General features: G+C 30.3%; 1 protein-coding gene across 1 annotated transcript; it reads left to right on the forward strand.

Annotated features, from left to right (window-relative positions):
* The first annotated feature begins 1,925 nt into the window (after positions 1 to 1,925).
* LOC114375337 (1-aminocyclopropane-1-carboxylate synthase-like) lies at positions 1,926 to 4,918 on the forward strand. The gene is made up of 4 exons (XM_028333115.1): positions 1,926 to 2,299; positions 2,408 to 2,539; positions 2,642 to 2,802; positions 3,613 to 4,918. Exons 1-4 carry the CDS (start codon positions 2,129 to 2,131, stop codon positions 4,589 to 4,591), a joined length of 1,443 nt encoding a protein of 480 aa, XP_028188916.1. The 5' UTR covers positions 1,926 to 2,128; the 3' UTR covers positions 4,592 to 4,918.
* Positions 4,919 to 12,700: the final 7,782 nt, after the last annotated feature.

Genomic DNA, 12,700 nt, shown 5'->3' on the forward strand with positions numbered 1-12,700 from the left:
ATAGATTTGACCAAAACTATGAGTCTACAATGGAATATCACCGAACAGAGCCGGTCCATTTGGAGAGTTATTGGTTATTCCAAATGGCAAAGGTTGAGTGAGTAAAAGTATAAAACCAAATCTATTTGTATACATAAATTATTGAACCATTGACTAGAAAACCTCATTAGTGATTTCATTAAAAAAAATAAAATTGTTCTTCGAGTGTAGAGCGTATACATTGCATTTGTTTAAATTATAAAAATTAATTTCATCATATTTATTTTTAAAAAACTACTTTTAAAATGTTGAGAAAAATATTAAAAAAATTAAAACTAACGGTCATTCTAAACTCTTCATTTTTTTTTACAATTAATGTACTCTTTGAATTGCATAATTCTTCTAATCCATCACTCTCATATTCATACTCTGATGCTGAGGCTCCCACGTGGATGGTGATCAAAATGAATATACCTGGTCGTGTTATCTTCCTTCCTTGAAAATCCCAATTTCCACGTTCGATAAAATGCAGACAAGTGACAAGGACATCACTTTCCATCTCCAACCAAATTTGTGTTCTTTGATCATCACCCAAAGCAAAAGAATTTATGAAAGCAAGGCAAATTCTTCTTTCGTCTAGAAACAACGAACGGGACTAAATGCAGTCAAATGTTACATTCAATTAAAGTAGCGTTAATAACAGTAAAATGTTAAAGTTAAATGAGTGGAACATATTACTCCGTTGATAATTAATCAAAAAGTCACTTAAACTTGTGTTTCTTTAAAATATAAGTAGTTTTTAACTTGAGTTTAATAGGAATGTACATATGTAAAATAATTTTATAAAAATTAATTAATTTATTATATATTATAAATTATAATTAAATAATAATATAAAATTATTTTATATTTTTTATGCATAATTTTTTTCTCTTTTAACTTAAAAAACTAATTTTAACTAATCAGTTTTTATTTTATTTTTCTTTCATGTTCTTTTTGCTTAAAAAGTTTTTTAAAATTTTTATCCAAACAGTTACTTAAAAAGATTTATCCCATATTTGTCTTATTGGAGGAGAATAAAAGTACTAATTAAAATGAATGAAAGACAGTGAAATACTAGTACATTTTATTTGATTTTTTTTTTATCTTATTTAAACTTGACTTACGGGATTAAATTTAGCTGAAAGAACTATAATCTCTCGTTATTTGATGAAGTTCAAATATCTATTGTGAGAAATGTTAATATTTATTACTTAACCGCATTTCAACCAGAATTGCTTTCGTAGAATAATATTTGTAGGAAAAGAAAATAATGAAACTTGTATCATTTCATTTAATACTAGAGAAAAAGTGTTATGCTCGATCTGCGAGTGTAATAGTGATTTTTATTTAATCACAATTTATCATATATAATAATTTGTTAATTTTTAAAATAATTTAAATAATTACATGTGATTAAATAAGTGTCAGGACATAAATCTTGAGCTCTTGGTATTAACACATCCATAAAAGGAATTAAATACATTTTATTAGATGTCTTTTTATTTTATTTAAACTTTACTTGCATTAATTGAAGAAAGAACTAATCTCTTGTAATTTGATGAATCAAAGTTCAAATATTTGTTATTAGAAATGTCTATATTTAGTACCTAAACGTGTTTCAATTAATTAATAGAATTGCTTGCATAGGATTATATTTAATTTTAACCCTATGAAGATTAATTTGCAATATTAATTAAAAAAGCAAGAAACATATTTGTTAACTAAATTGAAGATTCCTCAGCGTCATCAGTAATTTGTTTGATCTTTAATATATAAAAAGGATAAGATGAAGAGGACTACTTACGAAGAAGTAAGCAGCCAGTGTCCTCCCAGCAGGAAACTTCATATTATATTCGGTCCAGCGGGATTCTCACCTTTGAAAATCAACGCTAATTTGCGGGAACACGCTATAAATACCTCCCATGGAGTCGTAGTTCATTCACAGATACACGTTGTAATTAACACACACAAGCACGTACAACCGACCACTCAAAAGCGGCCCTTGCTTCTCTCTCGATAAGATTCAACTTCTTTTAGACTTATTTTGATTATATATCATTATTTCACGTGAGATTTTCAACAACTTCACTAAACATCTAATTTGTATATGGAGCTAATGAGTGTGAACGAACCCCAATTACTGTCTAAGATTGCCACTGGCGATGGACATGGTGAGAACTCCCCATACTTTGATGGGTGGAAGGCTTATGAAGATGATCCCTTTCATCCCATAAAAAATCCTAATGGGGTAATCCAGATGGGTCTTGCAGAAAATCAGGTATATCAATTGATTAAGCTTCTTTTAAAAATTAATCTTATGGGTTAAAACTTATCCCGAACCATAAAATAAATTCTCTCATTAATACTTTTTTTGTTGTTGTTGTAGCTTGCTTCTGACTTGGTTCAAAATTGGTTAACGAACAAGCCTAGGGCATCCATTTGCACTCCTGAAGGAGTGCGTGATTTCAAGGCCATAGCTAATTTTCAGGACTACCATGGTCTGCCGAAATTCAGAAAAGTGAGTGACGTACAATGAGAAATTGAAAACCTTAATTAAATCAAACATGCTAATTAACTGTGGCTAATGGTGAATTAGTTAACATAACTTTGAATTGCACAGGCTGTGGCTAAATTCATGGCAAGAACGAGAGGAAATAGAGTCACATTCGACCCTGACCGTATTGTTATGAGCGGTGGAGCAACTGGAGCACATGAGGTCACTGCCTTTTGTTTGGCAGACCCCGGCGAGGCATTTTTGGTCCCCACTCCTTATTATGCTGGGTAATACTCCACATTCAACTGATCAATTTGCTTATATACACTTTTAATTTAGATGTATTTCATATATAGTCACTTTCAATATAAAACTTACTTACACTTTATGATTTTTCTTTAATAATTATAATTACTCCTTTTTTTAATTTTGGAGGGGGAACATTAACTTAAGAGAACACTAGGCTTGCAAATTGCAAAGACGTGAAAATTTGTAACAAAAAAATTGATTTCTACTCAATTGACTTCCTATATATGTAACATTAAATCCAGTGTTGGAACAAGTATATGTTTCCGCATTGGATGCAAAGTTAAACGAAATTTAATTAAGAGATGACCAAGTCCCGGTCAAAAGCTCAATTAAATCACAATTAATTGAGTAGCAAGCAGTAGCTCTCCATCAAGCCTAGCTTGTAGGTCAATAATAATACACCGTGATTTAATTTATCATCCACTGTCTTTTTCTGATGTTTGTCACGACTCTCGGCCAAGGACTAAACAAAGCAAAAACATGCATGAGTTGAAATTGATAAACAGTTTTTTCACAAATTAACGCGAATATTATGACGTGTTAAGATTCTATTAAAAATTAACTTCTATTCCAAACCGTTTGGTTAATTATGCATAACTTGTATAAATAGTCACTTAAAATTGTCACTTTTCATCCACTAAACAGCGACTTGTACTATTATTTGTATGGTATGATATTTGGTACTATTCATCATCTCTCTCATGTCACATAATTCGATTCGATTGACTTCAAGTTCTCAATATGCTAGCTCTAATAAATCAATTGTTTTGTTTTTTTTTTCTAAACAGATTCGACAGGGATTTGAGGTGGAGAACGGGCGTTGAACTTGTTCCTGTTAAATGTGAAAGCTCAAATGATTTCAAGTTAACAAGGAAAGCGTTGCAAGAGGCGTACGAGAAAGGCAAAGAGAACAACATAAGAATAAAGGGCTTGCTAATTACCAACCCATCAAACCCGTTGGGAACCATCATGGACCGAGAAACTCTAAGAACAGTGGTGAGTTTCATCAATGAAAAACATATCCACCTAGTAAGCGACGAAATATACGCTGGTACAGTTTTTTGCCACCCAGGTTTCACGAGCATCGCGGAGGTAATAGAGGAAGACACAGACATCGAATGTGACCGCGACCTTATCCACATTGTTTATAGTCTTTCAAAGGACATGGGGTTCCCTGGGTTCAGAGTTGGCATCATATACTCTTACAACGACGCAGTGGTGAATTGCGCTCGCAAAATGTCTAGCTTTGGATTAGTGTCCACACAGACCCAATACCTTTTAGCATCAATGCTTTCTGATGATGAGTTTGTGGAACGGTTCCTTGAAGAGAGTGCAAAAAGGCTTGCGAAAAGGTATGGGGTTTTCTGTAGGGGACTTGCACAAGTTGGCATAAAGTGCTTGGCGAGCAACGCTGGTCTGTTTCTGTGGATGGACTTGCGTCGTCTTTTGAAGAAGCCAACTTTTGAGGCCGAAATGGAACTGTGGAAAGTGATCATTGAGCAAGTGAAGATCAACATCTCCCCTGGCTCTTCCTTTCATTGTTCTGAGCCAGGGTGGTTCAGGGTGTGCTATGCTAACATGGATGATAGAACCGTGGAAGTTTCTCTGGCGAGAATGCGCACCTTCGTGAATCAGAACACCGAAGCCAAGAAATCTTGCAGCCAGAGAAACTTGAGGCTGAGCTTCTCGTTCAGAAAGATGGATGAGTACTTGGTGTCACCTCACTCCCCTTTTCCTCAATCACCTCTTGTTAAAGCCTCCACTTGATGATTCAAGGGATTTCTGCCACTCTTGAGTCCTCTAACACATACTGCTTGATGGATATACCCCCATGGTCCATGGTCTTGGGGATTTTTTTTTCTGTTTTCACTTGCAAGTAAATGGATTGGTGGTGAAACAAGTTTAATAAAGTTTGTAGATTTTTATTTTATTTTTAGTTAAGATTGGCAATTGGTTTGGAAGATTTATGTATTCTGTTATGGAGATTGTAATGTCAAGATTAATACTATTAATTTTCTTTTGTGTATAATTAGTTGGAAAGATATTAATAAAGCAGAAGACTGAGCCAAAGTAAAGATTTTAATTGAAGATGTCGTGGAAAACTTGTATATAGTTGACTAGTTGAGGATGTACAAATACACGAAGACTTTGATAAAATTATAAGGCCTTCTCAATTCTATAGTTTTAACAGTAAAACCTTTACTTTGCTTCATTTTTTTATTTGCTTAAAAATTTCTAATTAATTAAACACACAAGAAAAATAGTAATGAAAAAATTAAGACATTAATTACCATTAATCTTTAATCTTAAAATAAAAATAACAGAAGTGTTATAGAGTTTGTAAGATTTTTATTTTTAGTTTAAGATTGGTTATTGGTTTGGAAGCTGATTTATGTATTCTATTATGGAAATTGTAATGTCAAGATTAATAGTAATAAATGTCTTCGTTTCGGACGGCTCAGAACAGCTCCAAAAGACTACTCAGAACAACTCCAAAACTTTACCTTTTTAATATGCAGGAAAGCTTTGAGTAGTTTTTTTGTTCCACAGTATTAAAAAAGGTAAATTTCTTAATAGAAGGTTCAGGTTGTATATAGGATATTAGGATTCGTTTATACTTTTTACAAATTCAAGGCTGACTGCATATATGCTTCAAGATTTTTCTACTACAATCAAATACCGCCGCCATAAGTGGACCTCGATCATAGTTAACTATATACATCAACCAATAAATTAAAAGCACAAGCAACTTGTGTATTGAAAAAGAAAAGACATACTCCAAAAATAAGGGGTCCAACCCCTGAATGTTACTAATGCGGTCGATAACGTTTCTTATTCGTTCGTTTATTATCGCTGTATGGGAAAAGTCCATTTTGATTGCAAATATTGTTTGATATGGTTTTTTTTATTAATTAATTAATTGGCTTGCGATTGATCCACATAAGTGACATAAGTCGATTTAAACAGATATGGATTTCTTGACATAAGTCGATTTAAAAGATATGGATTGCTTTAGGGTTTTTTTTTTTATGTTACCATCCCATGGTAATTAATCTTTGTGAAACAATTTTATTGATAATTTTTTTAGTAGAGTTTCTTGTTTCAATCAAATTTTAATTTTATTCATAAAATTCTAACTTAAAATTTTATTGAAAAGAATCAAATTTAGTATCACTCAAATTTAACAACTTATTAATATATTATTTTTATGTTTTGTATTAAAAAGTGTATAATTTTTATTAAGAGAAAAAATGTTATGCATTGATAGTGTAAATAGTTTTATAATATTAATGCATATGTTAACTCTTTTGGTAAAACAAAGGAAATGAAAGAAAATGGAAGAAGAGCTCCAAGGTGTGTATTTTTGCTTCTCTTTATGCCCTTGCTTCCAACTCCCTCCAAAAAGCATAATATTGTCTTTTATATTCTTCAAAATATTGCACAGTCATGATTTTCAAAGATAATTGTACACTAAGCTTACATATGCGCACTTAGTGCACATAAAACTAACTTAAATGACCACGTGTTAAGCCTTCAACAGCGAGCTTAGCACCCATCTATGATACAGCTGGTTTCCAGCTTGGCTTTAAACACTACACCAATTCTTCAATATCTTTCTGACCTCTGTTGATGTGTCAAAACTCTACAAAAAAAATTAGAATCAAAACATTGTAAATTTACTAATTTCAATATTCTCGAAATAAAAACTCAGAAGAAATTAAATACTTATCTTTTTAAATCAAAAGAAGCATTAAAAGAGAAGAAATTAGATAATTACTATATAATTTAAATGAAGTATGCATGGCAGTTACCAGCATAGGCATTACCTTCTTTTGTTAAATGCCAATCTTCCAAACTCGTGTAGTTTGCCAGACTAAATCTATTACATTAAGTTAAAAGCAAGTGATTGAACATAAGTGATCAATATGTTGAATTGTTTGAATATTATCTGAGTTTGAGTTTGATCATTAACAAAAAATAATTATTGATCAAGTTTTACTTATTTTTCAGTCAAACTCCAAATTAGTCAGAGTCTCTTTTTTCTAATGAACGGTAGGGTTAAGACAAAAAAAATTATATTGAAAATTTATAAAATAAAAATAATTTAAAAATAAAAAATTACAATAAATTAAATTAAGTTAAATATAAACATAAATTATCTTAATATAAGAATATAGAAAATTAAACATTATACATTAATAGTATATGTTCAGTAATAAAAAAATAGTATACGTTATAATTTATATAATATAGTAAATAAATGATTTCGTACAAATATTGCATACTATAAATTACTACGTCTTTTTTTTTTTTGTGAAGTATTACGTTATTAATATGGTTATGAACTTTTGTTTTTTAAAAGAGAAAGGATAAGTTAATGGGCTAACCTGCTCGTTCTTCTTACAACCTTAAATTGGTCAAGCCCAATTCAATTTAAGAATTTAATAACCTGTCCTAAGTCGGCTTGAATACGACATTTGGTTAAGTTAATTCATATCGGCACCTCTATAGTAGAAGGTATATATGAAAAAATGTATTATATATTTTGTAGACACTGTGTGATATTATTTTTTTACCATTTATTTTATCCTTTTAGAATAAAAATTACAGCCTTATTTATTTATTTATCATTATAAAAGTTTAAATAGCATTAACTATAATTTTTAGTTATGTTCTTATTTTAATACTTATAAGAAAAAAAAGGAAAAACAATGATATAGAATTATGGAAATATTAAAATAATAGATAAAAGAGATAATACATATGTTAAAAATATAAATATTTTATAATTTAGTTAAAATGCTCTAGCTAAGCTTTTTGCACTCTAATTTGAGCATAGATCGTTATATCATTAAAAATTATTTTAATAGTTATATTATTGTGTATTAAAATTAAATTGGTATTTTATGAAAAAAATTATTAAATTTATTTTATATCTCTTATAATAATTTTAAGAATTTAATTAAGTTGTATAAGAATTTTCTACATTGTTATCTAATTATAGATTGTTAACCTATGATAAATTATTGGTTTTATAATAATTATTTTTAAAAGTTATATTTATGAAAGTTTTTAATTAATTTACAATGTAAAAATTTCTATATTGACAATTATTAAAATTAAACTTTGCTTTGAACTCAACCCTAGGAATGTCCAAACCTATATATAGATAAGATTGGCCTAATTAACAAGCAGGCCTTACCTCTTATAAGTTGAGTTAATTTATTTTGACCAATGAATAAACGCTGTAGGCTAATTCAGAACAAAAGGTAAAGTGGTTAAACTTAAAGAGAAGCAAGCTTTCTAAGTAATAGGATAGTGAATCTTGAGCATTAGCTTAATTTTGATTAGTTTAGAAATTCATATGTGACAGATCATGTTATATGTTCTGTAGACAGTTCGGGCTCCGGCCCCTTTTGTTTTTTTATTTTATTATTATTATAAAAAACTAATTTTTATTATTTTCCATATATCATCTACACCCTAATGGTAACGTGCGTTCCTACATCCCTGTACGTAACTGCAATGGCCACATGCATCCATTTGAGCTGAAATTCTCGGAGTTGTTTAAGGAACTCTGTTGGCAACTTATGGAACATCTAATGTATATATAAACATAAAAACATCCTTAAAAACAAAGACTCTGAAGTAGAAAAGTAAGGATCCTATTTTTTCCTTGTCATTTGCGAGCTTAAGCGGAGACTACATCTTCAAAGCATCTTTATAGCAATCCTACTACTTCAATTGATTTTGATTAATTAAGATCTAATTTCTCCCCTATTTTCTCAAAGACCATATACATTTTACCACTCTTCATTTTCAAACAGTGGTCGGTACATAGGCACCTAGTAAAGCATTTTTCCTACAATCTTCCAACAACAATAAAGAAGCGTATTCAAAACTCCTTTCTCTATCACATTGTAAATGAATAAATAAAGAATTGACGAACGCAAGTAGCAAAAACACCACTTATATAAATAAGCTTTCTTTTCTTTTCTATGTTCTATTCTTATTGGAAAATTCATGCATACTATCATACTGGCTTGTTCATTTTTCTTCTTACTCGACCCCGCTTCTCTTTTTCTGTTCATCCTCCACTTGATTTAATATGATATGCCAGCACAATTTTGACGTATAATTATGATTGTTATTTTAGCTTTTGGGTGACTTTTGATGCTTCCATTAGAAAGACGGAAAAGAGGGGGCTTCCATTGAAGGAAAGAGGGGTCCATATGAAGTATGAACGCTTCCACCAGGAGAAAAAAAAGGGCCCTTGGGTTGGGAATGGTTGGCCAAGAAAAATTCATGGTTCATTCTTCAACTAAACTATACTGTAGTAGTACATTATTTGTATTGATTGACGTTGTATGTATGATGTAGTTTTGATTAATGAAGAGATATAAAGAAAGAATTGGGAAAGGAACATGCGAATCACATCTGTGTTAAAAGAGCCAATGGTGGAGACATTTCATCCATGACTTAATAACTTAACCAACCATGCTTATAAAGGCAATGTCCTTAATAGTTTTTTTTTCTCTCTAATCACTGGTTAAAAATCCAACTGGCAGGCCCACATACCTCTCTCTTGCTCCTCCTTAAAGCTAAGTACAACCATTTTCCTTTTCATTTCCTCCTAAAGGTCTATTTTAAAAATCATTTGTATATTACTTTCAAAGCTTTAGCTTGCGATTCATACAAGCAAATATCATTTTCCTGCTTTGCACATCAACTTGGTGGTTCATTCGCATCAATCAACACTTCCTCCCCATCCCTTTCAGTAGCCCCCTAACTATATATTCCATATATATACGTATTGATACAAACGTTTGAAATGCCATATTAAACAAATGCCTTGCTAGTTTTGTGGGCTAACTAACCAACACAACAAGAGCCCAAACAAAGGCTATATTTCTTCAACAATCAAGATATTTCTTCAAGTGAACATTTTCAGCCTTGCATTTTACAAAAAAAATCGAGTTACTCTCTTGAAGTTAATTAAATTTAAAATAACCCCTCAAGTCCTCTAAAGAAACACATATATAGACTTTAAAAAAAGTTAGTTACCAAATTATTTAAAAATAAATAAATTAAAACGTCATCATATTAATTAATCCTTCAAATATTTTGTTATAAAATACTAATCTCCCCACAAATTTAACTTATAACTAAATTGGTCTCTCGTATACTTTATTTATATAATCACTTTAGTTTTTATAAGGGAAAATATGGTATCATTTAAAACCTTTCATAAACTAAGTTGTGACAAAAAGATTTAATTAAAAGACTAATGTGATGAAAAATTACAATTTTAAGGGATTTATTTAACTTCCACATTTTCAAGGATCAATACAAGGACATAAAAACCTTAGAGATTAACTTTAGAGTTTACTACCAACAAAGCCCATAGTTGAATCTTAAGACATATATTGATTGGAGTTAAATTCTTAGCTGTGTTTAAGAAAATGGTTTATCAGGAGATACAAAACCTATTTAGATGATCTATGCGTTTCAAGAGACATTAGCTTTTTAGAGAAATTCTTAACAAACACAAAAGAAAAAAAAAGCTTGAGTGTACTCTTAAATAATTATTTTAAAATGTCAAAGTTTATAAATATATTAGGATACAAAATTATCGAACCATTTTTCTATTAGAAAAAACACTGTAACGATTTTTAAAAATTTTGGAATCAATAATTAATCATTTGCCTATGCAACATACGACATGCCGTCTTTATCCAATCGTTATCAAGACAAAGAAATCATTTTCGAATTCACTAATCTATTTTGCAAAATCTTGATGACGATATTAAGATTGAGGAGATTACTGAAGTTCACTGCATGGTTACTTTAAGAGCCAAAGTCATTGTAATAGCAGCATGATCTCACCCCCATAACTAATGGAGCTTTTCGATGGAGGTATCATTGAAACACAATAATAGGTCACTTTAGGCTAAGCCGACAGTCTATCTTTCCTGAATGTACTGCGGTGGGTCACCTTTTCCCACTTAGGAGATTATTAACAAGTGACATGGTCTTATATCTTTACATATCTAGTTACGTTTTTGCCACTAAAAAAAAAAGTCTACTTATGTTTTTTTTTTTTTTTTTACAAATGTACTTATGTGTTAACTATTAGACATGTTAATACAAGATGGAATATATCATTTTTTTTTTCTATTATACATATTTAATTAATATTTATAACTTACGAGTCGAAGCAGGTAAATCCAATTATGGGAAGATATCCCTCTTTTAATTAGCACTCCCCCCCCCCCCCCCCCCCCCCCCCCTCTAATGACCCGAATCTACTATTTTAAAAGAGAATTGGGTTCTTTATCACTTGGGAAAAACATAGATAAGTGAAAGCGAGATATATCTTGATTTCATTCAAAACGATAAAGAATTTTTTATTTATTAAAGTCTCACTTATGTTATGTCCATGTACCAAATACTCCTGCTTAATTAGAGAAAAAAATGAAAACCACACTTCACCTCAGGCAAGTTGATTGTAGTTCAGTCTCGTGTGTGTGTGTGAGAGAGAGAGATTAAGTGGTCCTGAAAATAAACTTAATTACTATACATTGATCTAAATCTCAATCTATTTTAGACTCGCCGAATTCTGATTCACTTTGAAATTGAGTGTAAGTCTTATTAGCGTGTTGAAATTGTTGAGAAATGTTAAGATCACCAATGATTATATCTTTTAATAATTGTAACTCTCAGCCCGCGAAATCTAAAACCTAAAATTTACAAGTCCTATTAAGGCTATTAACTTTAATTGTTGTCAATCATGTTACTTATACACGTTTTTCCAACAGCATTAATTAATGAATTTATTATTCCTTCTTAATTAATTGAAGAGACAATCAAGTCAAAATAATTAGTAGTTTGGGATTTCTTAAATCATAAAACAACAACTGATTTTTCAGTCTTTCCCACACTTGTAGTATACAATAAATTGCTTTAGAAGATTCTGTTGGAAGAAATAAATATATAAAATGTCAGTTTCTTTCTGAATATATGAAATTTACGTTATCCCACCGGCCACTATTAGCAATATATTTAGTATATACTACTAATAGATTATATAATAGTGAATAATAAAAAGAAAGGATATATATTCCATTTTGATAACGAGTAAATTGTCCTATATTGTAAAAAAAGATATTATCTTAATAAATTAAAAAACTTCATATTGTCGCACATATGTTTTAATGTATTTTTTTACAGTATATGTTTTAATGTACTAAAAGTATAAAATGTTTTACTTTTTTTAAGTTTAATTCATACTAATTTGAGCGTTAAAATATTTATATATGACGTCCAATTGTAGAGCTTGGAAGGAGCCAAGGAGGTCATTATTAAGGGATTAGAATATCCCTGATTGAAGATAAATTATTAAGTGATACAAGATTATTATCTATTTGTGATCTGAATTAATTGATTTCTATACAATATGTGTATTTAAGTTTTTTAATTTATAAGAAAAAAATTAATAACATATTACATATGACTAATGGAGATTATATGATTTAAGAATATTGAATAATTTCTCCCCCTGTATACTGTTCCTCACCACCGTTCTGAGCCTGATCAGGCCACCGCTGGAGGACCAACTTTCTCCCTTAAGTTGGGAAGAGTACATGTGATTCTCCAGGCCGGGCTTCTGTAACACTAACAAATAACAAGGATTGAGTGTCCAAGGAGTAGGATTATGATATCCGTTTGTGTGTGTGTATTTTCAAAGTATGGCCTATGAAAAGAATATTATATATTACATATATAAATTATTACTTATGTTGAATACGCACAATTTATATATAATAAAGTTGAGAGAAAAAAGAGTTATATGATGATAGTATTTATACAATCATC

Source organism: Glycine soja, chromosome 11, assembly GCF_004193775.1.
Source record: "Glycine soja cultivar W05 chromosome 11, ASM419377v2, whole genome shotgun sequence".
Taxonomy (NCBI): Eukaryota; Viridiplantae; Streptophyta; class Magnoliopsida; order Fabales; family Fabaceae; genus Glycine; species Glycine soja.